General features: G+C 36.2%; 3 protein-coding genes across 3 annotated transcripts; 2 read left to right on the plus strand and 1 right to left on the minus strand.

Moving 5' to 3' along the window:
* Positions 1 to 82: 82 nt before the first annotated feature.
* On the plus strand, positions 83 to 10,130 carry akirin1 (akirin 1). Its single transcript, XM_005806474.3, has 5 exons — positions 83 to 479; positions 7,361 to 7,507; positions 8,549 to 8,677; positions 9,446 to 9,517; positions 9,593 to 10,130. Exons 1-5 carry the CDS (start codon positions 275 to 277, stop codon positions 9,601 to 9,603), a joined length of 564 nt encoding a protein of 187 aa, XP_005806531.1. The 5' UTR covers positions 83 to 274; the 3' UTR covers positions 9,604 to 10,130.
* A 1,227-nt stretch (positions 10,131 to 11,357) lies between these two features.
* On the plus strand, positions 11,358 to 19,009 carry rhbdl2 (rhomboid like 2). The gene is made up of 8 exons (XM_023330100.1): positions 11,358 to 11,769; positions 13,947 to 14,169; positions 15,563 to 15,711; positions 16,455 to 16,567; positions 16,745 to 16,845; positions 17,167 to 17,227; positions 17,322 to 17,383; positions 17,791 to 19,009. Exons 2-8 carry the CDS (start codon positions 13,978 to 13,980, stop codon positions 17,968 to 17,970), a joined length of 858 nt encoding a protein of 285 aa, XP_023185868.1. The 5' UTR covers positions 11,358 to 11,769; positions 13,947 to 13,977; the 3' UTR covers positions 17,971 to 19,009.
* A 2,653-nt stretch (positions 19,010 to 21,662) lies between these two features.
* Positions 21,663 to 23,938, minus strand: LOC102228904 (c-Myc-binding protein). Its single transcript, XM_005806473.2, has 5 exons — positions 23,773 to 23,938; positions 23,558 to 23,630; positions 22,667 to 22,715; positions 22,428 to 22,557; positions 21,663 to 21,950 (listed from the first exon to the last, which is right to left on the minus strand). The coding sequence occupies exons 1-5, from the start codon at positions 23,785 to 23,787 to the stop codon at positions 21,903 to 21,905; spliced, it is 315 nt and encodes a 104-aa protein (XP_005806530.1). The 5' UTR covers positions 23,788 to 23,938; the 3' UTR covers positions 21,663 to 21,902.
* Positions 23,939 to 24,636: the final 698 nt, after the last annotated feature.

Here is a 24,636-nt window from a genome sequence, read left to right on the forward strand (position 1 = left end):
TGAGTAAGAATTGGTAATAACATTAAATATAATGACAAAAATAACACCACGACCCCTCTTTTCGTACAGTGGTATGATCCGCCATTGTGACGGTTTAAAAATTCAGCAGGCAGTGTCGGCTGTTACTACTCAGAGCAGAAAATCCGTTGTTGTGGAGAGAAAGAAAGCCGAATCAGAAATTCGAGGAAACGTTTAAAAAGCCAGCGTCAAACCCCATTTCGGCGGGTGTTTTTTTTTCTACCTACTGCTACTCTCCCGGTTTGTTTTAACAAACATGGCTTGCGGTGCGACGTTAAAGCGGTCGATGGAGTTTGAGGCCCTCCTCAGTCCCCAGTCTCCCAAGCGGAGAAGGTGCAACCCACTACCGGGGACTCCGAGCACTCCGTCCCCGCAAAGATGCAACCTCCGTACCCCGGTAGATAGTCCGGGCCACTCGATGTCTCCTCAGCCCATCGGAGGCGAACACAGGCTCACTCCAGGTATACATTTTTAAATAATTTGACGTATTTTGTGTGTTTCAGGGTGGGTGTCGTGGGGGGAGGGGGTTTGGGTGGAGTGGAAGAATCAGAATGGGGGTTGGAGGCTAAACGTTAGCCGGACTCGGCTAAGGTGATGAGGGGAATGTAGTTGCCAAGTCAAGCTCGCATATGGTTGTATTGATGGTTAAATACACCAAATTAAGAACAAAAGTAAAAGTCAGTTCATAGTTATTGGTTAGTGGCGTCTTGCCAGATCCTAATACCCGGCTGTGTTAGCTTGTCCTGGCTAATGTTCAGGTAAATAATGGCTATTGCTGCGTTCAAAACCCTTCTCTTGTCATGTCAACGTTGTATATACACGACTTGTATCAATTTTTACCTTTACCCTTTTCTGTGATAGCAGCCAATTGAATTAAATGTTAAAGTTTCTTCACAATCTGACAGACTTTATTTAAAGGGGCCTACCTTTGCTTCAACACCCAAATATCTAATCTGTTGAGGCACGAAACGGGCAAATGGCATCACATGAGCAGCCATGTCAATACTGTAGGCATGTTGGAAAGTTCTCGTAGGCGTTTTTACTTATTTATTTAAAAATATATATTTTCAGCAATTATCCATTTCAAAAAAGTAACTGCCATACATGACTCATTTGTCTTCTTTACAGATCCTGTTAAATAAATCAGCTCCAGACACATTTAATGAACTGAAAGTAAAACGATGCTTTACCCTTATCCACAACCAGCCCCTTCAGGAGGTGAAAAATATCAAGTTGTATTGAACTTGCCTAAATATGTTATTGAATAAATTGTCCATATAAACCTAACATTTATTAAATAATTTTAACTTGCAAGAAATTAAAAATGACTTTGAAATTGTATTCTGAATTGTAAAACCTTTTTAAAAGTTTTACACCAAAACCCAAAATTATTGCAATACAAAAAATTGTTTTGCCGTAAAAACCTCAACAGATGACCTTTGATAAATATTCTGTGCATTTTAGTTTTTTGTATTTTTGCATGGTTTGTTTAATCTTATCTACTTAATACCAACAGTTTAAAAAAAATACTTTTAGTATCCATTGTGCACAGTTAATAAGAATTTTATTGTCTCAGGGAAACATGTTTACTTACTGGGCATATGAGTTCTTCCTCTAAAAAAAAGGGCTTTGGCTTGCATTCTTTTTAATATGAAAGATTATATTGGGAAGTTCAGATATAATTACTGACTAGTTTTTAAGGGATTCTGGACCCCATGGGGGCCATCTAAGTATCTACCTACTAAAGAAGATAAGAACATTCATTTTTGAGTCAAGTTTTTGTAAATTTAAAAAGTTTTTTTAGGCTTTAGTGTTTATGGTACGTTATTGTGTTACTTCCCTATGAGAAATGCTTGTCCCTATTGCTTATTTATCAGATCTGTTGATTGTTGGTATGTATACTTGGAGAAATTCTCAAAACTGCAATAACAAATAAAAATCTGTATTAAGGAGACTGCGCAAATCACTAGTCAACTGATTTGAACACAAATGACACATTAGCGGATGGTAACATATCAACTTTAACATCTAATAATCTTATCTGATGGAGCACAAAAAAGATAAATGGCATTACAGCACATCATTGCAGCTTGCTAATTAGGTGCTGCCTGACTAATGTTCCTTGGCTCCACTACCACAATTGTCTTGTATTTAAGTGGGGGTTACTATTATGGACCACAGACGTTTTTCTTTCCACAGAGCTGGAATGCATTGTTCATTATTGCCTGTTTTCTCCCACTGGCAACTACATTGTGTTGGTGTTGGATGGGTTCATGGTGCACAAGTGGACACCAGATAGTTAGCTGGAGATCTCCACTGTAATCCTGTACATTTTTTGGCAGCAGCCAGGCCTCATGCTTGTGCTTTTTGAATTCCAATAAGATATTGCTTGGTGATCTTGGAATTCATGTCTTGCAATTGGAATAGCAATGAGATGCTTCTTTGTCTTGTGTAATTGAAAGTTGATGCTCTTTTCATGACATAAAATAAAGGGCAAGTTTCTGTTTGATATATTTCCACATTCTTCATTTGACATTTGCTGGGTTCAATTTTGTTTTTTGAGGACTCTGGAGCAGTTTGTCCTTTTGCAAATGTTGTCCCTATGGATCATCATCTTGTTGCTGCAAACCTTAGACCATTAGTTATTTTATTATGCTTGTATAGCTTTAATATGTAAATACATTATCATGTATATCTAACTCATTTCTGAACATTTTTACACTTCATTTATTTAGGTCCTGATTTCTGTTTTTGACAGAAATCATTTTAGTAGTCAAACTAAAATGCCTCAAAGCTTCCACATGCTTGTAGATTTTCAAATCTTTAGCCATGTTTTGTTCCTTTAGACCACAGGTGTCAAACTCCAGTCCTCGAGGGCCGCTGTCCTGCAACTTTTAGATGTGCCTCTGCTGCACCACACCTGAATAGAATAATTAGGTCATTAAGGCTCTGGAGAACTGATCTACACAAGGAGGAGGAAATTAAGCCATTTCATTCCAGTGTTTTGTACCTGTGACACATCTAAAAACTGCAGGACACCGGCCCTCGAGGACTGGAGTTTGACACCCCTGCTTTAGACCATGATTTAAATATCTCTTGTTGTCAGAATGGGTACCAAAGGTCCCACTGGAGTGTATGCATGGTCAATACCAAGTGTCCTGTGACAGACTTGACCATTTTCCAAATGTAAAACATCCAAGATTATGAAGTGGTGAAATTATCAGAACCAGTTTTGCATTGAGTGATTGTGAAGAAATCAGTTGGGCTTTCCACAATTAATCTTGTGATCTTTTATCTCTGCTTTGTTAGTGTTTTTGATGTATCATTACATGCTCAAGACATTGATTCACCTGCAAGCCAAGTGAAATGTTCAGCATCCCTAAGCAGAAAGTCAAAGAGAAAGGACTGTTTAGTTTATAGAAAGTTAAACATTTTGGTTTCAGATGATATAATCCAGGACACTTCTATGTATTCTGACACTGCTCATAGTTCCTTCTACCATTTGCTGCTCCAACAGTTCATACTTTTGTTTAAAAAAAATCCAGACCACTTATACTTTTAGTCCAATTTTGCACATATAGATCTATATCACCTTGGAATCTGTTTCAAATTCAAATTATGTATCCACACAACTGGTTTGTGCTTCAGTTAAGTGCCTTGCAGCACAGGAGTGCTGCTGTAAACCTATCTTTCTGATGTGATTTGCTAAGTGAGAGTTTTGCATTTGGTAAAGGTCAGCTGTCCTCCCCCCCCCAGCCTGGTATCTGCACTGAAGCTTTCCAGTTCTGTTTACTTGTTGAGAGGACACTTTACCTGGAGGCCTAATACAGGATCTTGAAATTTGCAGTTGGAGTAGATTTATCTATATGTTGACACATTCACTTAAATAAATATTGTATCGAATATTTAACATGCTACTAGTGGTAACTGTTGGATGTGTAATCAGAGTTGGACACCAGCCGGAGATAAACTTCTGGGAAAATGATTCCTGTTCTTTGAAGAATAAGTCGGGAGCGTTGTACTGTTTTGAAACTGATAGCATTATTCTTCCTGACTGATCTGGTGTAACTACAGCTGACAGAACATATCGCAACTTACTTTTAAGTAGAGCTGGACAATAAATCAATAACAACATGCAATAGACACTTGGTCAGTATCAAAAGATAGTACATCTGATAGAATATTCACTCTGATCCAGAACCTTACATTATTCTGGGGCTTGTAGGCAGAGGAAAGGATTTAGCTCAACCTCTCACTGCCAGCTAAGCAAGGTGGTTGGCATCAACTAACTCACTCTTTGGCAACAACCTGTTGAGCAGCTTGTGCAGTAGAAGTTTAGAAGTCTCAGGTTTCAACAGTTATCGACTGATGTGAAATGCTTATATCATGGTAAGTTTTTCAGCCACATTGTCCAGCCCTACTTTAAGGTATTTGGAACATCTGAAACCTCCTATCAACACACACAAGCCTTTTAAAAATGGAAGGGAAAATAAAGTGAGCCAGCTTTGTTTTCTCTGGCTAAGTGTCCATCCATTAAAGCTCTGCTCTGGTCGGCTAAACTCTTTAACTGAAGCTCTTGCTGCTGCGTGTCTCTGACTCCCAGAAGCCTCTGATGGCTTCACCTGGTTGTGTCCCTGCCGTTTTTGCCAAGCGGTGCCTGCTGCTATGCAGCTAAAAGTTGGCAGGATTGGATGCAACATGATGCACAGTTGAAGAAGCGTTTTATTTCCCTCACAGATGAACCCAGCAGTTGTCAGTATGTAGTGTCTGCCATTTGTCATTACATTGTGTACAAAATTTCCTTCTACTTTTAATGAATGCAGCAGGACTGCAGGGATAAGCTGGACCTGTTCAATAGCTGTGCTCTTACAACTTGTTGACAGTGAATGAATGAATACTGTAGTGTTGGTCTTAATAATTGGGGTTATTTCTCTCTATATTCAGCGTCTCATTTCTTTAGGTTGACTGTTCTTAACTAACAGCTCATCTCAGTTTGTTCTTTTTTTTTAAGTACAGAGCTGTCATAAATAAAATTTGTATTGCACAGTGCACATGATAATGGAAACTGGTATTTCATTAATTATTTTCTGTAATGTTTTTATCCCCTTCTTGTATAGAAATTTTAATTAATTTCAATCAATCATTTTGAACGGTAATCTTTCTAAAATATTGCTGTTAAAAAAATTTAAGTAGCAAATTCTACCAATAATCAGTGAAATTACAGTTCTGCATGTTACTCCAGAATCCTCCAGGTTATTCTTTATACTTCATTTTCTTATTGGTCAGATCGCCTGTAATATATAAACTTATTGGTTTTGTTTTAGCATTAGCCTTCATTGTGATTGTTTTTAGCATCAAACAACTGGAGTTTACTGAACATGGTTTCCATACCTCAATATGTCAGAAATGCCTTGATTTTAATTGGCTCTGCTGAATTTGGACATGGCAGGAGTATCTCTAAAGAAGGTTTGTGTGCGCTTAATGCAGAGTCGTACTGAGAGATTTTAGTTGAAATCAAAGCTTATAATTATTTTAGTGTCTAATTTCAAGCTGTCTAGATGCAGTATGTAAGGTTGAGTGCAGTTAAAGCTTGTCATAAAATCCCATCAAGTTTGTTTTTTCATATAATAGGATGGTTGTGACTAAATGTAAACGCTTGCTAAAACAAAACCCTGCAGCAAGGTTTTTTTTAATGCTTTTATAGGAAATGCACAACTTTTTTGGGTGTGCTCTATTTGTACACATGACCTAATGATTTAGAAAACCGAGCAGACTTGATATAGACAATATTCATGCTGTGTACAATTGTGTGGAGTGCAGTATTTGTTGGCTAATGTATTCCAAGTGTTTTCAACTTGCATTTTTAATGCTAATCTGATACTTAGCCTGTTGGACAGAGTCTCACAGCAGCAGATGTTCACACCAGGCACATATGACGTTGCCCAAAATGCTAAAGGTCATAGTGATAGAAACACAGATGAGAAAGAAACTAGGCATATATATTGCAGCTGACCTCGTCATTTCAATATTTATAAATTGTATCGCCATCACTAAATCATGCGGAACTATTTGTAGCGCACCACAGATGAAACATGTCTTTTGGTTGACATTGCCTTACTGATGCCTGATACTTCAACTGGACAATATAAGGCAAACAGCCATTGCTTTGTGGTTCTCAAATTGCTCGGAGTGTGTATTGCAGCCATTGGTAATGCTGTGAGATCCATTTAAAAACTGATAATCATTCCTGACAAATCCAAGTTAGAGGTTCCAGTGGAGAAAAAGTTTGAGCTCCTTTTCAGCTTATGAGCAGGTTGCAGTGATGACATGAAGACTCTCTCTCTCTCTGTCCACCCAAGATAAGTGAGGCACGGTCCCCCAGATAGAACCGCACCACGTACACAAAGTTCACGAAGAAAGATAAAGTTCCTCTCCTATATTTGGGTTATCGACTGAGTTTGAGGCCATGTTGTTGTTTTTAAAGTTGATTTTCCAGCAGTTGTGAAAGCAGAGACTGTCGCTGCGTGTTTTTTACCTTCAGCTTTTAAATTTAGAATCAGGTTAATGGCTTTTCTGTCACAGATGGATAGTGTGACATTAATTTTTTTTTTCACTTTTTGAATTTTTGTAGTCACTTTTTAAATAAAGTTACACATTAGGGTTTTTAAGTTGATATGATTTTGTATGTAAATATTTCAAAGAAGACAAACGTTTTTACATTTCTACCCAACTAAAGGGAATTGTGATGCAGCTTAGCCTTCATGAAATTACATCTTTAAAAAAATTTTGAAAACAGAAGTGAAAATGACAGTCACAAGATCATAGTGTTTCATGCCAGCTGTTTGTGTTGGTTACAGCTGTTCTATCTGTCGAGCTGTCAGTATTTAATCTAGAAAGCTGCTTCCTGTCAGTGAATGTTTTGTTTTTTTGAGAGAACGCAGGAAGTGGTTACTGTTGTAGTTTGTCTGAAGTAGGTCGACTGATTGAGCTTTCCTGTAATAGTTTTGTTTACTCTGGAAGACCTCCAGCATTCTATAAACATGCTTTTTGTTGAGCTAAAAGAACTGGCACCAAAGACTAGGCTAATGATTTAATTCCTGGAAGCTTTCTGGCAGATTAAAACCTCAAAGATGTTCTTTTTTTCCCTTTAATCAAAATTAGGCCCATTGAATCCCATTGGTCACTTCTCAGACTGTTTAGGATGTTTCTAGTTGATGCTCAAAAAATGTTCTTTCCAAGGAAGCATTTTCTTTGGTGTCAAAGTTCATATTGGTTTAGGTTTCATAGTAATTCATTTTTGTTTTGGCCATTTTTTGACGTTGTTCCTGTCGACTTTCTCTAGAGCAAATCTTCCAGAACCTTCGCCAGGAGTACAGCCGGATTCAGAGGCGACGGCAGCTGGAGGGGGCCTTCAACCAGACCGAGGCCTGCAGCTCTAGTGACGCTCCCAGCCCCAGTACCTCCCTCACCGCCCCCAGCTCCCCACCTGGTAGGACACACACCCAATAACCTACTCAAAACACTTTTAAATTACATGTTGCATAATACTTAAAGGGCAACTTTTATTAGTAGTGAAGGAATTGTATTAGTAAGAAAAGGGTGGTGGAGGAGAGGAGTATAGCTGAAACGATGTGGTGGTGAAGAACTTAATGTGAGTATTTGGTAGCATTGTTGCAAACATGATATCGCAACTCCTAATTGAAACACTTCATGGAACAACATGTGGACAAGAGAATGCTCAATATGATAACTTGGTCAGTAGGAAAGGTGGATAATATAAGAGTGTACTAAATGAATGTGACAAATTACTTGCAGGCCTGCCTCAGAAATGAAGAGGAGTAAAATCTGCTTGTGAAATAAAGCAATGATTATACAGACACAGAGTCTTTAAGAATGTTTCTACTTATAACCAAGATCTTTATAAAAGGTGATAAGGTGGTCATGTTGATTGGATATTTTGCTCCTAAACAGCCTTTGGGATTTTAAACACATCTTCTAAATTTTGAGGCATTTGCAAGCTTGACCTTGGAGGTGGTGGTTATGTTGAGTAACAGGCCTCACAGTGCTCAGAGAAAATGCACCACCAGTGATAAAATGTAGTAAATACTTTATTTTAGCAGTGTAGGAGGAAGAAATGTTGTTTTGTTCCAAATTCCCTGGAACTCAAACAGTTAAAAACATAAAGGTCAGTTATTGTGTGTGTGTGATGTAATTATCCTCTGGTGTCCAGGCCCCTGTGCAAAGTGGACTTGTATTTCACCATGACGGAGCTTTTTTTTTTACCCCAGCCTCATTCTGGCTCTGAGCTGTCTGTGATTTACTCACATTTCACTCTACCTGGCTCACAGCAGACCTCAAAGACCATAAAGTGATAAATCAGAAGGCTAACGCTGGCTCCAGTTTCAGAGTGACCGAGACGCTCGAGGTGCTGAGACGGTGCCAGCATCAGGGCTGCATGTCTTGTGTTGAACAGAAAGAAAAGCTATAAAGTCAATTTTTTTATGACTGATATCTGTTGTTTTTTTCTCAGGTGCCTCAAGAAAGGACCAACCCTCGTTCACACTGAGGCAGGTCAGCTACCTGTGTGAGCGCCTCCTCAAAGACCACGAGGAGAAGATCAGGGAGGAGTACGAACAGATCCTTAACACAAAACTCGCAGGTGAAGATAAACTTTCTGAAGTTAGCTTTAGTTTCATTTCAAAGTATGTAAAAAAAATCTGAAAAGTGTGGTTTCCATTTGTTAGTAATCCATCTGTAATTGAATCTTCTAAACTCAGCATCTCCCTGACGATTTCAAAGGTTCAGACCACACCTTAAGCTTTAAGCATCTCATGAAGCACTGTTCAGTCAATCATCTGAAAATGGGAGAGATTTTTGGCCCAGCTGCAAACTTGCAGGACCAAGATGAGATGTTTACAGCTCAGATGGGAGGATATACAGTAACATATAGCCTGACCCACAATGAAATAGTTTCAATCTTTTTTTTTTTATGATGATGATTGATTGTCTAATGCAGATTTTTCCACACAGTTTTCTTATTTCTATCTGTGGAAAGTCAACACATACAATGATTTTGTTTTACTTGAGGTTGATAAATAATATAAAATACTTTGAGATTTGTAGCAGTAATGTGAAAAAATGCAAAATGCTTTATGTGATATGAATACTTTTACTAGGCACTATTGTGATTTCTTACAGCTGTTGTGTTTAAATCTCATTGATGTCCATGAAAGGACTTTATAAATGCTGGGTTTTTTTGTCTGGTAAAATCTGAATAAACGGGTCATGCAAACTACATAATGGCAGAAAATAACAGTTAGGTGTTTGGGTGTTTTTTTTTAAAAAGATAATAAGGGAAAGATTTAGACTACTAGTAGCTTCAAATGAGCTTTACATCTCTTAAAACGTCTATCATCTCTAATTTCAGAACAATATGAATCTTTTGTGAAATTCACGCAAGACCAGATCATGCGAAGATATGGAGCCCGGCCTGCAAGTTGTAAGTACCAGTTTCTGTTGCGTTGCCCTTCCTGAAGCTGGTGAGCTCATGTGATCTTATTTTTATCTGTTTCAGATGTCTCCTGAGCTCACATCAATGTGACCCTGGCTTCCTCTCACATGATGGCTGCTCTTCTTTTGCCTCCTCCCTGTTGATTTTAAATTTTATTTCCCTAACCTTTCCCTCCCCATTCCCTCTCCACGCTCAGTTTGGGTGCCATGTTTTATCCAGTTTTAATCCAAAAATTAGTTTCTTACTTTAAAACTATTGCTGCTGGCCAAATAATTAGAACTCTGTATGAAGCCTGCTTTTTTTTCTTTCCTTTTTCTTTCTCTGCTTTTTGCTATTAACATCTTTTACCAGACATCCTGGGAAAAAAAGCAGATGTTAATAAAAAAATTCTTTAGCTGGCGCTGTAGAAAAGCTTATTGGCTTGTGTGATTATGCTGTATAACCTCCCAGCAGCTATATTTAATGGCTCCTGCTTCTCACCATGTTCCACTTTTCTCCCCTGCTCTACCCGCCTCACCTCCTCCCTCACAACTCTTCCTGAGAATGTGGATTTTTCTCCCTTTTAAAGAAAAACAATAAAAGTTCTGTGATTAAAAATTTGTTGTACTGGATTGTTCATTGTGGTAAATTGTACAGTTTTTCTTTTTCAAGCTCTTATACCTTTATGGTACCTAATTTTCTTTGCTTTAAAATACTCAGTTGCAGATGAACACAGGGCCAAAACAATAGTTTTATTATCTAAGGGTTGGAATGCATATGGTTTGTTTCAGTAAAGAAGCAAAATAGACAAATAAAAACATTCGTAAGCCACAACAGAGTCCTATTTCAGCTGTTTTACCAGAGGTAAAACTCTTGGCTGGTTGGAGAAAATGCCTTGAAATCATTACTGCTACTTGTAGAAATTAATTTTATGCGAGTCTGGCTCAGCAACGACCATTAGATGGACTGTAAAATGTGAGTATCTGATAGAAATCTCTCCAACAATAGAGCTTTATGAATTAGTGGATTTTTACAAGTTTTTTCTGTTTTTTTCCATTACTACAAATTACAGAGAAACATATTCTTTTAATAAATATTCCTAGGGTCCAAATGTGGTAATTGTATGGCTTTTATGTAGCAGTGACCACTGACTCAACCATGTGACCAAAGGTTTCTTGCAAATCAGCCAGGAAAGTAAACAAGTCTGGTGATGCTGATGAATACCAGGAAGTCTGCCTTCTGTTTTGTCAAAATAAACATTTCATTTTGCATTATTTTAGGTCTGTAATTATATTTACATTGGTTCTGTTGAAAATATTACTTAATGTAATGTTAGCCTTTAAAATCTAAGCTCCAACTTGCCTTCTTCAAAGAGCCAACAGTTCCTTACAAAATTAACTCTTCATGCCTCCAAGGTTCTTGCCCTACTGTAAGGTGAACCTCAAGTCTTTTAATCTATAATATTCTGTCACAAATGTTCTGCCTTTAGTTCCATCCATCTTCCCATTAACTATGAACCTTAAACCTATTTCCTGGAAATTTTACTGCCAAAACAAAATTTGCAAAAAATTTTAATTTTTAGCCTTGTTAGAAAAAGGGTTAAACACATTTAAACGTCCGTCATTCCTAATTATGAGTTTTACTGCCACCATGTGGTACACTTGAGTAGTTGCTGCATTATTAACACATTTGTGGTTTTAATTCACTGTATTATAATTTCTTTATCGTTGCGTGAACACTTAAAATGTATGCCTTTCTTTTGGACGAGAGATGATCAATACCAGTACATGATGAAAATATATGTACCGTACATTTTTGTTTTTGGCGCCCTAGGTGGTCCGTGACGTCACTGACCACAGGTGTGGCAACGGGAAACAGGTAAACTGCTGTGGACTGCATGGTTGGGGTAGTACAGTCACTAGATATTCTGCAAGTTGTGGACAAGTGTCAGAAAGGAACCAGAAACGGCCGTCACTCGTGATTTGTTTGTTCGGAGGAAGGAAGCGTCTTGGAGGGAGAAAAGAGAGCAAAGACTATAATTATCTCCGACAGATTTTTTTGCCCCTTTTCACTTAGGGCCAGTTCGAAAAAGAACGCGGCTCCGTAGGCCGTCTGAAAACACTGAGGGGTTGTGGTAGTCACTGGCTTTGTTTTTGTCTCAAGCTCAGCCTGTGGATTCATTTTACATTTGAATTATCGTAGGATTTTTTCCCACTGTTTTCTAATTGGAGCCAACTGACGCGTTCCTGCTGAAAGTTCAGGTGAGTTGGTCTCCCTTTTTTTCTACCAGGAAGAGCCTAAAACAAAAGCGAGTACTGTATAAAAGGCCATCCAATTTAGCGTTAATAAAATCATTAGCAGAGGAGAAGCTTAACAAACAGGAAATGCCTCAACATGGCAAAGCTACTGGACGTACTCTAGGAAACAGAAGCAACATGGGGAGTTTCAGTTTTACAGTAAATATCTATCCAGGGTGTACCCCACCTCTCGCCCGGAACATTAGCTGGAGATGAGCACCAGCACCCCTCCCGACCCCACTAGGGACAAGGATATACAGAAAATGGATGGATGGATGGATAATCTCTTAAAGCAGTAATACAATAGTTATTTCACTTATCTTGACTTTTGTTTACATTATGATTTTATAAAATAATTCCAGATTTTCTGTCGTTAGAAGTTTAATTATCAATAGATTATTTCACTTTAGAAAATTTTAAGATTAATTCCCATTTACTATAATGTCATCTATGCTTCGCTAAGCTTGTTAAGCACCGACATTTTCTTTTTTCCTGATCCAGACTAGAACGTGGTTCTGGCAAAAGCAATTTTGTGAATAAATCCAATGTATCTTGATTTTAATAAACATATATATATATATATATATATATATATATATATATATATATATATATATATATTATATTATAATATTTCTGTGTGTATGTGTGTGCCAACCTCCCACTAATAAGACTAACTGTGATCCTATCTAATAAAAACTGAAACAGGAAATACAGCTCTTTTTTTCCTAGAAGCCTTCTTCTCTCTGTGTCTTGTCTCTATGCTGTAACTGCGAAGTAATTTCCCTGCTGGGATGAATAAAGTACTTCTATTCTATTCTATTCTATTCTATTCTATTCTATTCTATTCTATGTATTTTACTTTGAAGGGCTGCTTTGACGACTACTATCACTGCCTTGTTTTAAACAGTCTACTGTTTCCTGCATTCAAATGTGACACAGTGAAGCATAATTCTCAAACTTTCCTCATTTAAAACTTGTTTTCAGTCACTACTACAGTTGCCTTCCTCACACACTGATGCTCCACTGGAGAAGAAGCCATATCCCAAAATGCAATGAATGCTATTTAGCCTGTTTAACCTATAAAGAATAGTATATGCAGTATTATCACCAGAATATCCCTTCTGGGCTGCACACTTAAAGTTTTAGCAATAGTAACAGTGCAGGTTTGGTTCAAAATCCATGTCCGCTCAGACCATATCAGTCATACTAAATGTATTTTTATTTCTTTTTGCTGTATTTATGGTATAAATTTAAGTAACATCATAATTGTATAACATGCACACTGGAAACCATCTTAGCTCTACCTCAAAAACTAAATTCAAATTATCTCCTCTGTTTGTGGTGCAGCCAATAAGCGCCCAGGAAAAAGGATGTGATATATTTTCACATGCAAAATTGACCTTTTCCAATCTCTGGGTAGATTGGTGGGCTGGGCAATAAATCAGCAATAGTATTAATAATTTCACTGAACTTTGATCCAGAGCTGCACAGAATTCTTTTGTTGCTCAACCTCTTACAACCAGCCACGCAAGATGGGTGACATCAACTAACTCACTCATTCTTTGGTAAGCTAGAAACACTCTGTTGAATAACTTGCAAGCAGCAGTTTCAGGTTTCGCCATGTGCCTCATAACAGCTTAAAAAAAACAAAAAAAAAAAACAACGGAGCGGAGTGTGGGGAGAAAATGAGAACAATGGTTTGAGAAGAAATTGTGGATAAAACGGGAAACGTCACATCACCAGTTTGACAGTATTTCAGATATTTAAAGCAAAAGAAACCTAATCAATATTTATTGATAGACTGATTGCGACTGATACTTTTAAGCCATTTTGCCCAGCCCTATGTTGAAATATTAATAATATTTGTGTGCATCATTGCCACATTGCCACAACTATGTAAAATAGCCTTTCATATATATAAATAATAATCAGAAATGTGTTATGACCTAGGCAATCAAAAATAGTAATCAGTTGAATAGTTCTAAAATTATTACTTGTGAATAATAGACTCAAAATTGATACAAAAAGTGAGATATGATGAATCAACACATGAAAAGGAAACATTTAGTTGAACTTATGTGCTTCCACCTCCTGTTTAAATGTTATGTAAAGGTATTTTTTTTCCTCGTGCATTTCAGAGTATTGCAGTGTACGACTGTAGCAACAAAGATGGGCGACAATGACTATGAGGAGGCGGAGCAGGAGGAAAACAGTCAGCCGGAGATAAATGATGGGGAAGAGACGGGATGCTTTAGGAAGTTCCAGAATTTGATCATCCCACCAGAGTTTCGGGACCGGTACATGCAACGCGCTAACTGCTGCCCACCTCCGATCTTCATCATTGCCATCAGTATTGCAGAGGTAGGCTGGGATAAAAATCCCCAAACTGGAAAGTTCTCCGGCAGCTTTAAATGTTAACATCTGTGCTGCTTCCTTCTAATGTCCTAACTCATAAAGTTTGTTGCAGTAGCATAATCTCATGCTAATACTAGAAAAGTCAGGCCTTTTCTATAAATATCATGTACCGAGGTGGGTAGGAGAGCTACAGATTGTATTGAAGTAAAATAAGTGTAACTTTAATATATCTTTCCTCAAGTAAAAGTAAAGAGTTGCCAGTCAAAAATGACTCCAGTAAGAGTGAAACATGTTAGAAAAAACAGTTACTCAAGAACATGTAAATGTTTGATAATAATAGCTGATCTAATCTGTAAAAATTATGTTGTTGGAGAGACAAAATCTAAGGTTCTTAGCAGGTTATGGCATTTTAAAGAACATTACAAAATTAAATAAAATTAAAATAAAATAAATTCAGAAAGGAGAAGCACAACTTCCAAATCAATTTTTTTTCACAACATAAAGCTTCTGAAATCAATACTTACAACAAGTAATCTGTATATATCAGAACAAAGTACTTTCAGTGACAAAATGGATTGTCTATTGTATTTTATTCGACCTCCAAATTGCACAGCAGGTTTGGCAGATAAAAAAAATACTTAAATAGAAAAGCTTGTTGCACACAATAAGTGTACTTTAACTTAAACTGTAGGTCTGTGTCTGGTGCATTTTTGTTAAATCATCCTTGTTTTTTTAATTTACTGAAGTAACTATAGAAAGAGTAACCCGAATCTATACACAATTATAAATAAAAGTATGGTATAAAATACTCCTAGTAGTAGTAGTTCAGTAGTTTACTGAAGTAAAAGTAACCGTTTACTTCAGTAAAAGGTTGCTGAAGTAAATGTAACTAATTTCTATCCACATCTGATTATGTATGTAATTGCTGTGCTGTGTAATAAAAGAGAATTTGCTGTTAAATTCATATATAGTTCCACATATAGTGACACAGAAGTCTTCCTGATTAAAAATAATTAAAAAAAAAATCTTATATCGATATTTCTAATTTTTAGACAAATTACCGTAGTATTGTCTAAAAATATAAAGAGCTCACTCCTTTTTATCTAAGTTTTTTCACCTTTTAACATGTTGATAATTGCTGGATTTGCAATATGTTGGAGTGATAGTCTCTCAGTGTGCAGCGTTTTGTAAACAGTTCCAAGACGTCTGTGAGAACACACTGTTAGGAATTTTAGGAGTAATCATGAAAGGCCCCACATTTTAGTTTAACAATCCTCACCATCTGAGTCTGTTGCCTTCCTGCTGTCATGTCTTCACAGCATTCAGTTTTGCTCCTGATATATTTATTTTGTAATGTTTTAAAAATGTTATTGAGTGTCCAATGCTTGATCTTCCATAGTTGGCAGTGTTTATCTACTATGCCGTGTGGAAGCCTCATAAGCAGTGGGTGACCCTGGATGTAAGCATCTGGAAAAGTCCTCTCACCTACGATCCTTCCAAAAGACATGAAGCATGGCGGTTCTTTTCCTACATGTTCGTCCACGCTGGGTGAGGATATTCAGAAATTTTAAATACTTCAAAGATGAAGTTACAGTTTCAGGCAATGGTGAGGAAGTGCAAAACCACCCTCAGTTTTTATCACTTTAGATATAATTGAAATTCAACGTGCTGGATTACACCTGTGCAACGGTTGCATTTACATTGTAAAGGAGCAATATTAGTGAAAAAAATAATAATGTATATACACATATATTTATATACAGTATATATATAATGATAAACTACCAAGTAGGAAATTTCATATCCCGTGAGTACAAGCCGCACAGGAAAACCAAGCATATTTACCAAGCAGGAAAATGCATTAGCTAAGAGGAACATGAGTTACGTAGTTCACAGGATGCTAAAAAATATTAGAAAGAATGCTGTCTTTCAGGATAGCTGTTTTGCTTAGCACTAGGACTTAATGAAAAACTTGTGTTTCATATCAGTCAATATCAAAAATTATTGATTTGTTTTTTGATAAGATTATTGCATTTCAGTGAAAATCTATAGAATGATCAATCTGTTGATCTGTTGCCCAGCCATACTTAGCAGCTGTTTTTCCAATGCAGGAAATTGACAGTAAGTGTTTACCTTTTGGTTAGACAAAAAAGCTTGTTCACTATAGACACGCTTCTGTCGCAAAACAATTAAAACCACAAAAAACTATCCTGTCACACTGTTTGGGATGGAGTCACCTTTTTGTATTTTCATGTTGGTTCAGTGTTTGTTAACCTGCAGCTTTTTTTCAGTGTGGGGCACATCTTCTGCAACTTAGTGATGCAGCTCTTGCTTGGGATCCCACTGGAAATGGTCCACAAAGGGCATGAAGTAGGATTGGTTTACCTGGCTGGTGTCCTTGCAGGTGAGCGTCACCTTTCTCTAATTTATCTTGAGCTTCTCTTCTTCTGGAACAGGTAGCTGAGATTGAGACAGAAATCAAACTATTTTGTGTTGTTTAAAAATGTTTGGAGCCTGTTTTTTCAAGTTTGACTTAGAGCTGTACTTCCTGTTGATGATTTATCTGTGCGTTTCCCCCTAGGGTCTTTGGCCAGCTCCATCTTTGATCCTCTCACTGTTTTGGTTGGGGCTTCTGGGGGCGTTTACGCCCTGTACGGAGGTTATTTCATAAATGCAGTGGTGGTAAGTTGAGAAACACTCTGACAGGAGGATCTGTTCACATTCTTCCATGTGGAAATTGCTTAAGGCAGGGGCAATTACATTTTAATCTTCTTTCAGTTTAGGGAGATATTTCTGAATGCCAGTGAAAGGTGGTTTTATCAACTACTCACTCTTGGGACTGAATGCCTTACTTTTGTGATGAAACGTGAAAAAGTTACAGTAATTTAAATACTTTTGTGACACAGTGCACATTGTGCAGTGCACATTTAGTTTATTGGTTGATAAACAAATTAACTTTTAGAGGAAATACCTTCATCTGATTTCCTTTCTTCCTTTTCACAGAATTTCAAACAGATGAAACTTATTTTTGGAGTGGCTCGAATCCTCGTCATTGTTTTAATTGGTTGGTCCCACTCTGTTTTTTGTCAGTGTTCTTTTAAAATGTCAGAAAGTGCACAATCATTTGTAGCAATGATTTAACACCGTTTTGTGTTCAGTTGTTGCAGATTTCGGCTATGCCTTATACAGAAGATTTGCCAGTTTAGAGGGAGGTGTAAAGGTAAGAAGTCTACAGTGCAATGAAAAACAAACCAGATATTTCTGGGTTTCCTCAGAAACAAACTGAGGATCAAAAGTTATTTGGCTGCTGAACTCACCAACACTGAGTATTTTCATGACAAGCTGTCATTCATGCAGACGTATGCATACAGGTATGCATGTATTTCTGCATAAATTATGGTTTCAACTTGATTTTGTAATAACTAAGTTGATTCTTAGCTTCCTGGCTACACAAACACAAATGGTGTTTACTGAAAACTTGACTCCTTACCCCCTCACCCATTTAGTTTATTGGCTGTCTGTTAAACTAGTCCTGTGAGTTTTACTCAACATTTAGTGGAGTCAGATAACAGCAACTTATAGCCCAGAGGCCTGAACTGAAACCTGATTTTATCATATTTTCTTCAGGTGTCGTTTGTGGCTCATTTGGGAGGAATTGTTGCCGGGCTGACTATCGGATACGTCTTCTTCATTAATTTCAATATGAAGCTGTGTAAAAACCCACTTTTCTGGATTTGCATATTTGGATATGCTGTCTTCATTATCTTCGCCGTGTTCTTCAACATCTTCATCTCTCCTGCATCATAGAACTGGAGAAGATTTCACCCAGCGTTTGGCTCAGGAGTCTTGTTTTGACTTGTCTTAAAGTCTTTGTGAATATCAACAAATTGTTTATCTTGAGATTGATACAGATTTTCTAGTTTTAAAGCTTGTATTTTGACTTGGTTTATAATAGGGCCATTTAGTAGTGTCTCATAGAACTGCAAAGACACTAACTGTGTCTTATTTTTCAGCTGTTGGGCGACTTGCATGCAGTCAAAGTCACATTGTGAAGAGAGTTTCATTCTGTATCGCACTAGGTGACAAACAACCAAGCAAGGAAGGCTATACTGGTGCCGTGAGAAGCGAGGAGGGTTATAGACACACACTATAGACAAAAAAGAGGTGTTTTGAATATTTAATCAAATCATATTTGATTTTTTCCAGATAAGATGTTAAACTTTCTTAATTTCCATATACTGATTTGATGGAAACCATTGTTTGTTTCGTTTGCATCAACATCTCTCATCCAGTATTAACAAAACCCCTGTAAATATGAATTATTCTTCACAAAAATCACATTTTCAAACCTTATTAACAACATTAAAGTACTAAAGAGCTTTTATCATTAGGTCTCATTTTATGCCTCATTTATTGTGCTGTATCCTGTTAAAGGAACAATGAAATGTCCAGTAAGATGTAAAACAGATGGTGGACACACCAGTTATTGCAACTTATCGGTCACTACATCTTAATATTGTTGCCTCATGTCAACTTTGTAAATACATTTAAAAGTTGACTGTAATTTCTTTTCTTTTTTTTTCCTATTTTTGTAAGGGTGATAACTAAATACTAGCTTTAAAAATAGGGTATTTTTGTAGGTTTGGTAATGTAGAAACATGATGTTTTAGAAGATATACTGCTAATCTAAGAGGCCATGGAGACTTTCCAACTGAAGTCCAAATATGACTTTTTGTTTGCTTGTGAATTTTCATATCATGTGTTCAAATAAAGTTAGTTTAATTAAGTGTGTTTTACAATGCTTGAGCTGGCTTCCTTCTGAAATAAAAGAAGCTCTTTTACTAGATTGTTTTGTCTGATTGTAGATTACCATCAATGTGTTAAGAAATTTGTATTTTCATGTTGCAGTCATTTTTATCAGCTATCTGTATAAAGTTTGCAGTTTCTAAGCTGAACTCAATTATACTGAAAAAATGCATTTATTTATCACATCTCTGGAAAAGGTAGTGAATAGAGACCATGTTTCTAATTTTTATGTAATTCTGTAAACCAGTGATTCTTGAGAAGTGGGACAAAATGGGTTTAAATTCTCCCAAAACATTTTTTAATTATTCCTCAAGCTTATGTATACAAATATAACAAATGTTTTGGAAATGTAAAGATGCTAAGGTGCAGGCTCCCAGTTGCAACAATTTTTTCAAAATTACATTTTTAATGGACCTTTTAATTCAATTTATTGATACTTTTATAATTATTTATTTGAATACTTATACTTAATTGCCATAATATATTATCTTACTATTCCTTTAATTGTTTTATACTATTATAATGTATTGAATTCTGCTCCAGGGCAGGGGATTTTACAGACACCCTCCACATACTACAATGTTTAAAATAAAAAATATTCAGCAAACACCAGGAAAACATACATTGTTGTGCTCACATGGCCCAGGTTAGTTTAGTCAAATATTTGAAAAAAATATATTTTTTGTATGTTCAAATTTTGTGCTTTATCCATAGGACCTGTTTTGTCCCTCTTCTTAAGAATTACTGAAACGCTTCTGGAAATGAGATGTGCATAAAGTACTTATTGACCAATTCTGTGCTGACATCAATATCACATCCTGGGACAAGACAAACACCCTGTACTTTGCTAATATAAATTTAAAAATCTGAGTGTATTTTGACATGATTCAAAATACACTCATGGGTCACTTCTATCAGTGACACCTAATGGAGGATTGCATCCTTTTCAGAATTGCCTTTCTATAATATAGCTGTTAGAAAAATCCTTCAATGTCCATACAGACATGAGATATCATGTAACTCAAGAAGCCAGAATGAGATTATCTGAGCCTTGTGATATGATACATTTTCCTACTGTAAGTAGCCCTTATTCTCTGACATGTAAAAGACATTTGTATCTATACAGCTGCCATTGATAACGCAGCCGATGCAGTTCCAGGAAGGTGTCACACATAAACGCAAATACTGGGTCAGATGTAAATCCTGTTCATCAGTTTCTGAGTTCATTCTCAAGGAAGGGTGCAGCAAAGAGTCCAGTCTAAGAGTTCCTGAGAACTATTTTCACAAGACTACATACACAGGATCCAGTTTGGCAAACATGCACTGACAGTCCAACCCTCTTGTTCCCTCCACCAGCTACTCGTTTTGGATTTTTTTTAGTACATAAATACTTATTGTGTTATGTTTGAAATTGAAATTATTTGAAAATTGCTTTTTGTATTTACTCAGAAACAAATAATGCACAACATAGGGATGAGGCAGTTTCTGTACAGATTGTCCTTAAACTGAACAGAGAAAAAAAATTCTGAACACAGAACAATTAAAAACATTTAGTGTTTAGAAATTTGATTTGGCTGTTTCAACAAAAACACTGAACTGCACTGAACATCTGTTAACATTTACCATCTAATCTGAATAGGATTGCTATAACGTATAAAAACCCCCCACCAAAACCATAGACTGTCTGTCTTTAAACTCAAAGCAGTAAAGATCAGTGAATAATTTTTTTTTCTCCCTCTTATAACATAGCTCTTGTTTATTCACAATATGTATCTAAACTTATAAAAGTAAAAGGTCATGACCTATGTGCATCAGTGAGCTGTGAAGTTTTCTGGATTGTTGTGTTCACAGCTGTCCTTTCACACCTCTGCCGTTTTTGTGTCTTTCTGGAAATGCTGGAGCACATAAGAGCCTGTTCACGAATTTCTAAAAAGCATCAAGGATTTTTAAACCTACTAATTTTTTTAATGGCTCAAGAAATTAAGCTTTTTATTTTTCTTAAATTATCAGTAAAAGTAGCAAATAAGCCTTTGAAAATAATCACTTATCTAGAGGAGCTTCACTTTTTGAATTAAAGTTCAAATCAGATTTTTCATGATGTAATGCATTGAGATGCAGCTGTATCTCTATTAAGATATCTGCAGTACTGGTTTTCTTTTATGGTAAATGTCAATTATTTTCTCAATGAAAAATTCAACATAAATCAGTTTTTGTACAACCCTGTGGAAATCTGAATTAGGAGCTCAGGCCTCAGAGAAATCTGGTATTGGCCACTAAAAGCTGTGCAGTGAGGGTTTAAAAAAATTAAATTAGACTTCTGAGCATATTGGTAAGCAAATAGCAGAACATAGCTGTCCACAATAGCAACAAACTTTGTTTCTGGAAACAATTAACCTATTATAGAGCAAGACATACTTGGACCCTGACCATCTTCACTTCTGTAGTTTAATGTATTATTGTTTCTGAATGCATTTTGTATGATCAATGATAAAAGATCAGGGTTAAAATATTGTTGGAGTATTGTAAAGAAATGTAAATTGCCAGCAGAGCTAGAATAATTGTAGGTTTGTTTTTTTCCCCTCATGCCAGTTTCAGACCACAGGCTGCCTAAATCCCAAAAATTAAACAATGTTACTTCCCTACACAATGAACACGTGATCGCATTTTGAGGAGAAAATAAATTGCACTCAAGGTTCCACACTTTGAACTTATTTTACTAAAGACTGAACACTCAGGAAAAATATATACAAACATATTCACAATAAGTTAGAATATAAGAAAAGAATAAAGTTGGCATTTATAGATAAACATCACAGCCACATAAAACATTCGGCTTTCACCTTTTACAGTGTCGTTTTCCTTAAATTCAAACTGACAGCAGCATAAACAAAATAATACGTTTATCAAAACAAAGACGAGTTTGTTCTTGAAATCTAGTTAGCAGTGCCGCCATCTTCTGAAGCTGGTTCATACTGCTGCAGCTAGGAAGACATCCAAAAAACACTGGTATTAGCTTTTATTTCATTTGAACAATTACTGTTTTTTCATAATGAGAATCATTAGAATAAAAGAAAATATCCCAATCAATGTAAACAGCACAATATAAACAAAAAACATGTAATTAATCCTGACACTCTATCCTTATTAAAACTGGGCCAGTTATGGGAGGAGGTTCTATAAGGGAGTTTATTTTTTTGATTACACCAATGTTGGTTCTGAAATCCATTTTATTCACTTATAAAGTCAATAAAAGGTTTTTTAAAAAAGCTATGAAAAAATAAACTACTGATAGAAACCAGCAAATGTCATTTGCACATAAAAAACATGATGGATGAACCTATTCATTGGAGTAAAATGTAAGAATACAGTGCTCTCTTGTGGACTGTGCTGGTACATTTCATTGACTATTCAGACCAATTATATAGAATTACATTAGAAAAAAAGAGAAGCAAACATACCCTTGCTTTGAGATCTTTGTTTTCCTCCTCCAGACATGCACATCTCTGTCTCAGGTCATTCACTTCCTGCTGCAGAGCCTCTGTGTCTGCTGAAGTCAGGGTAACGGCACCAAGATGCCCCTTCACATATCTGGAAGGAGTTAGTTAAAGAATCTACAGCCAGTGAGTGCTCAACAAAAATCTGAAATCATCACCGGCTGCACCAAAAAATAAAATCAGACATGTATAAAGAAGGATACTCCAGAGCATTGGCAGGCTTCTCTTGTTGCTCATACAGAGACACAAAAACTAAAAAGGAGCAGAAAGAGGTTACAACATATATCTCTTGTTTCTTGGAAGACATGTTTATCTCACATCCAAAAGACTTCGTCATTTAGGAAAGGAAAAAGGCTAATATAAGAAGTCAGTTATACCTGTGTTATTCTATTAAGTGCAAGGCAAATACGTATCATCTAAGAAATAGATACTTGAAAATTGATAGTAAATTCAGGACGTTTTAATAAATGCCATGAAATTTGAACTTTGTAATCAATTTTACACACTTTAAAAGCAGTAGAAGATTTTTTTTTCTTATTTAATTTGAAGCTATATCACGTTATGATTTTTATTCTTATTTATATATTTAGTTTTTGCGAACACGCCGTGAAACTTGAATTTTTACTTATACAGTGAGAATTTCACATCGGCTCGTAGCCAAATTCTTGATACAGTCTCGTTATTTAAACTGTGAATTGTTTCCCCACCCAAGTCTTGGTGACGAGACATCTGCTCCTCTGGTTTGAATGAGTCGCTACTCAAACACACCTGAGTCCAATAATTTAATTAGATGATCTCAGCATAACCTACTGAGAGCTGTGTTCCACTACCCAGTGAATTATGTAACGTTTAGAACTTCATCTCCTCATTGCAAACTGGAAACGTTTCCAAAAAGTAAAAAATAAAATAAAGTGTACTAAAACTAAGCTGTCGCTGTCAAATCTAAACAGTAAACATGACCAAAAGTCCTACATGAATTACAAAACGAGCGAAGCGATAAAAAGCGTGAGCATAGTCCATATTGGCTTGCAACTCCATAATAAAAACCCAGAAGTTACAGCCTTTGTAGTGCAAATAAAAAATAAGCGACCCACCACTGGTGAGACTGTCAACGACTCCAGTTTTTTCCAAATATCTTCTGAAATGTTCTCTCTTAGAGTCAGAGGCCTGTGGGAAGAGAACACAGTAATTTAAAAGGCATTATTTCACTTTGAAGCCTCCGGGCGTGCTAACAGCGCAGCTAGCGTGCAGGATCTCTAACAAATCTTCTTTACATGGAGAAATATAAAGCGACATTAAAAACACGTACTCTATAATGCGCCATGATGATATCGGCTGTAAAGCTGACTGAATGCAAAGCTTATATATTTGGTCTACCGGTTGGTATCGGGGCGAATGAAAAACAGGTAAAGTACCACCGGGTCGGTAAAGTTAACTTTCGTTTTAAGGGCTCCAAACATACAGCTGCACTGAACTCAGTGCTGCCTTCATGTATCTCCTGTAAAACGCAGCAGGTCCTCGTTTGTATAAAAGGAAAACCTTCATTAGTTAAACTAAATAAATAAGATAAAACGGATAATTTGACGACTACAGTAAAATATTATAAAAAAGACAGAACAATTATATCTTTAATAAAATGACAACAAAATAAAAACATCACATTTCTAAAACACACAAATTGAACTTCAATCACAGCACAAACAAGTCATTATAGATTAAACTAAAAATAAAAAATAGAATAGAAAAAGAAATAAACTAAATAAAACCCCACTGATCAATTTAAGAAGCAAATAAAATAACATATGAGAAAAAAGTATTTTTCTTTGCTTATTCCTTTCTTTCTCTTTCTTTTTTTATTACTTATTTATTGATGTAATCCCAATGTATATATCTACTGCTGATTATATGTTACCTTAAAACATTTTTTCTCTGGAATAAACGTCAAATATTTTGATTATGATATTTCCTACATTTTAGATAGACTTTGAAAGCGTTAAATTACTGATGCGTGTGTCTGTCCCCATCTGCTGGTAGTTTGAGAAATATCTATCGGTTTCTGTTTAGTAGTATTTTATAACCTTCAATAAATATTTACTCTTTCGAAATAACAAATAAAAACCATAAAACACAGTTTAATTAGGTTTGGTCAACAGGATTTGGTTTAAATTGTTAA

This window comes from Xiphophorus maculatus, chromosome 3, assembly GCF_002775205.1.
Source record: "Xiphophorus maculatus strain JP 163 A chromosome 3, X_maculatus-5.0-male, whole genome shotgun sequence".
Lineage (NCBI taxonomy): Eukaryota > Metazoa > Chordata > Actinopteri > Cyprinodontiformes > Poeciliidae > Xiphophorus > Xiphophorus maculatus.

Coding starts and splice junctions, on each gene's coding strand:
- rhbdl2 (XM_023330100.1), top strand. CDS start 13,978: ATGGGCGACAATGACTATGAGGAGGCGGAGCAGGAGGAAAACAGTCAG. Junction 15,712..16,454: donor TACATGTTCGTCCACGCTGG/GTGAGGATATTC, acceptor GCTTTTTTTCAG/TGTGGGGCACATCTTCTGCA. Junction 17,228..17,321: donor CCTCGTCATTGTTTTAATTG/GTTGGTCCCACT, acceptor TTTTGTGTTCAG/TTGTTGCAGATTTCGGCTAT.
- akirin1 (XM_005806474.3), top strand. CDS start 275: ATGGCTTGCGGTGCGACGTTAAAGCGGTCGATGGAGTTTGAGGCCCTC. Junction 7,508..8,548: donor CGCCCCCAGCTCCCCACCTG/GTAGGACACACA, acceptor TTTTTTTCTCAG/GTGCCTCAAGAAAGGACCAA. Junction 8,678..9,445: donor CCTTAACACAAAACTCGCAG/GTGAAGATAAAC, acceptor CTCTAATTTCAG/AACAATATGAATCTTTTGTG.
- LOC102228904 (XM_005806473.2), bottom strand. Junction 22,716..23,557: donor CGTTGACAGTCTCACCAGTG/GTGGGTCGCTTA, acceptor GCTCCTTTTTAG/TTTTTGTGTCTCTGTATGAG. Junction 21,951..22,427: donor ACAAAGATCTCAAAGCAAGG/GTATGTTTGCTT, acceptor ATGTCTTCCTAG/CTGCAGCAGTATGAACCAGC.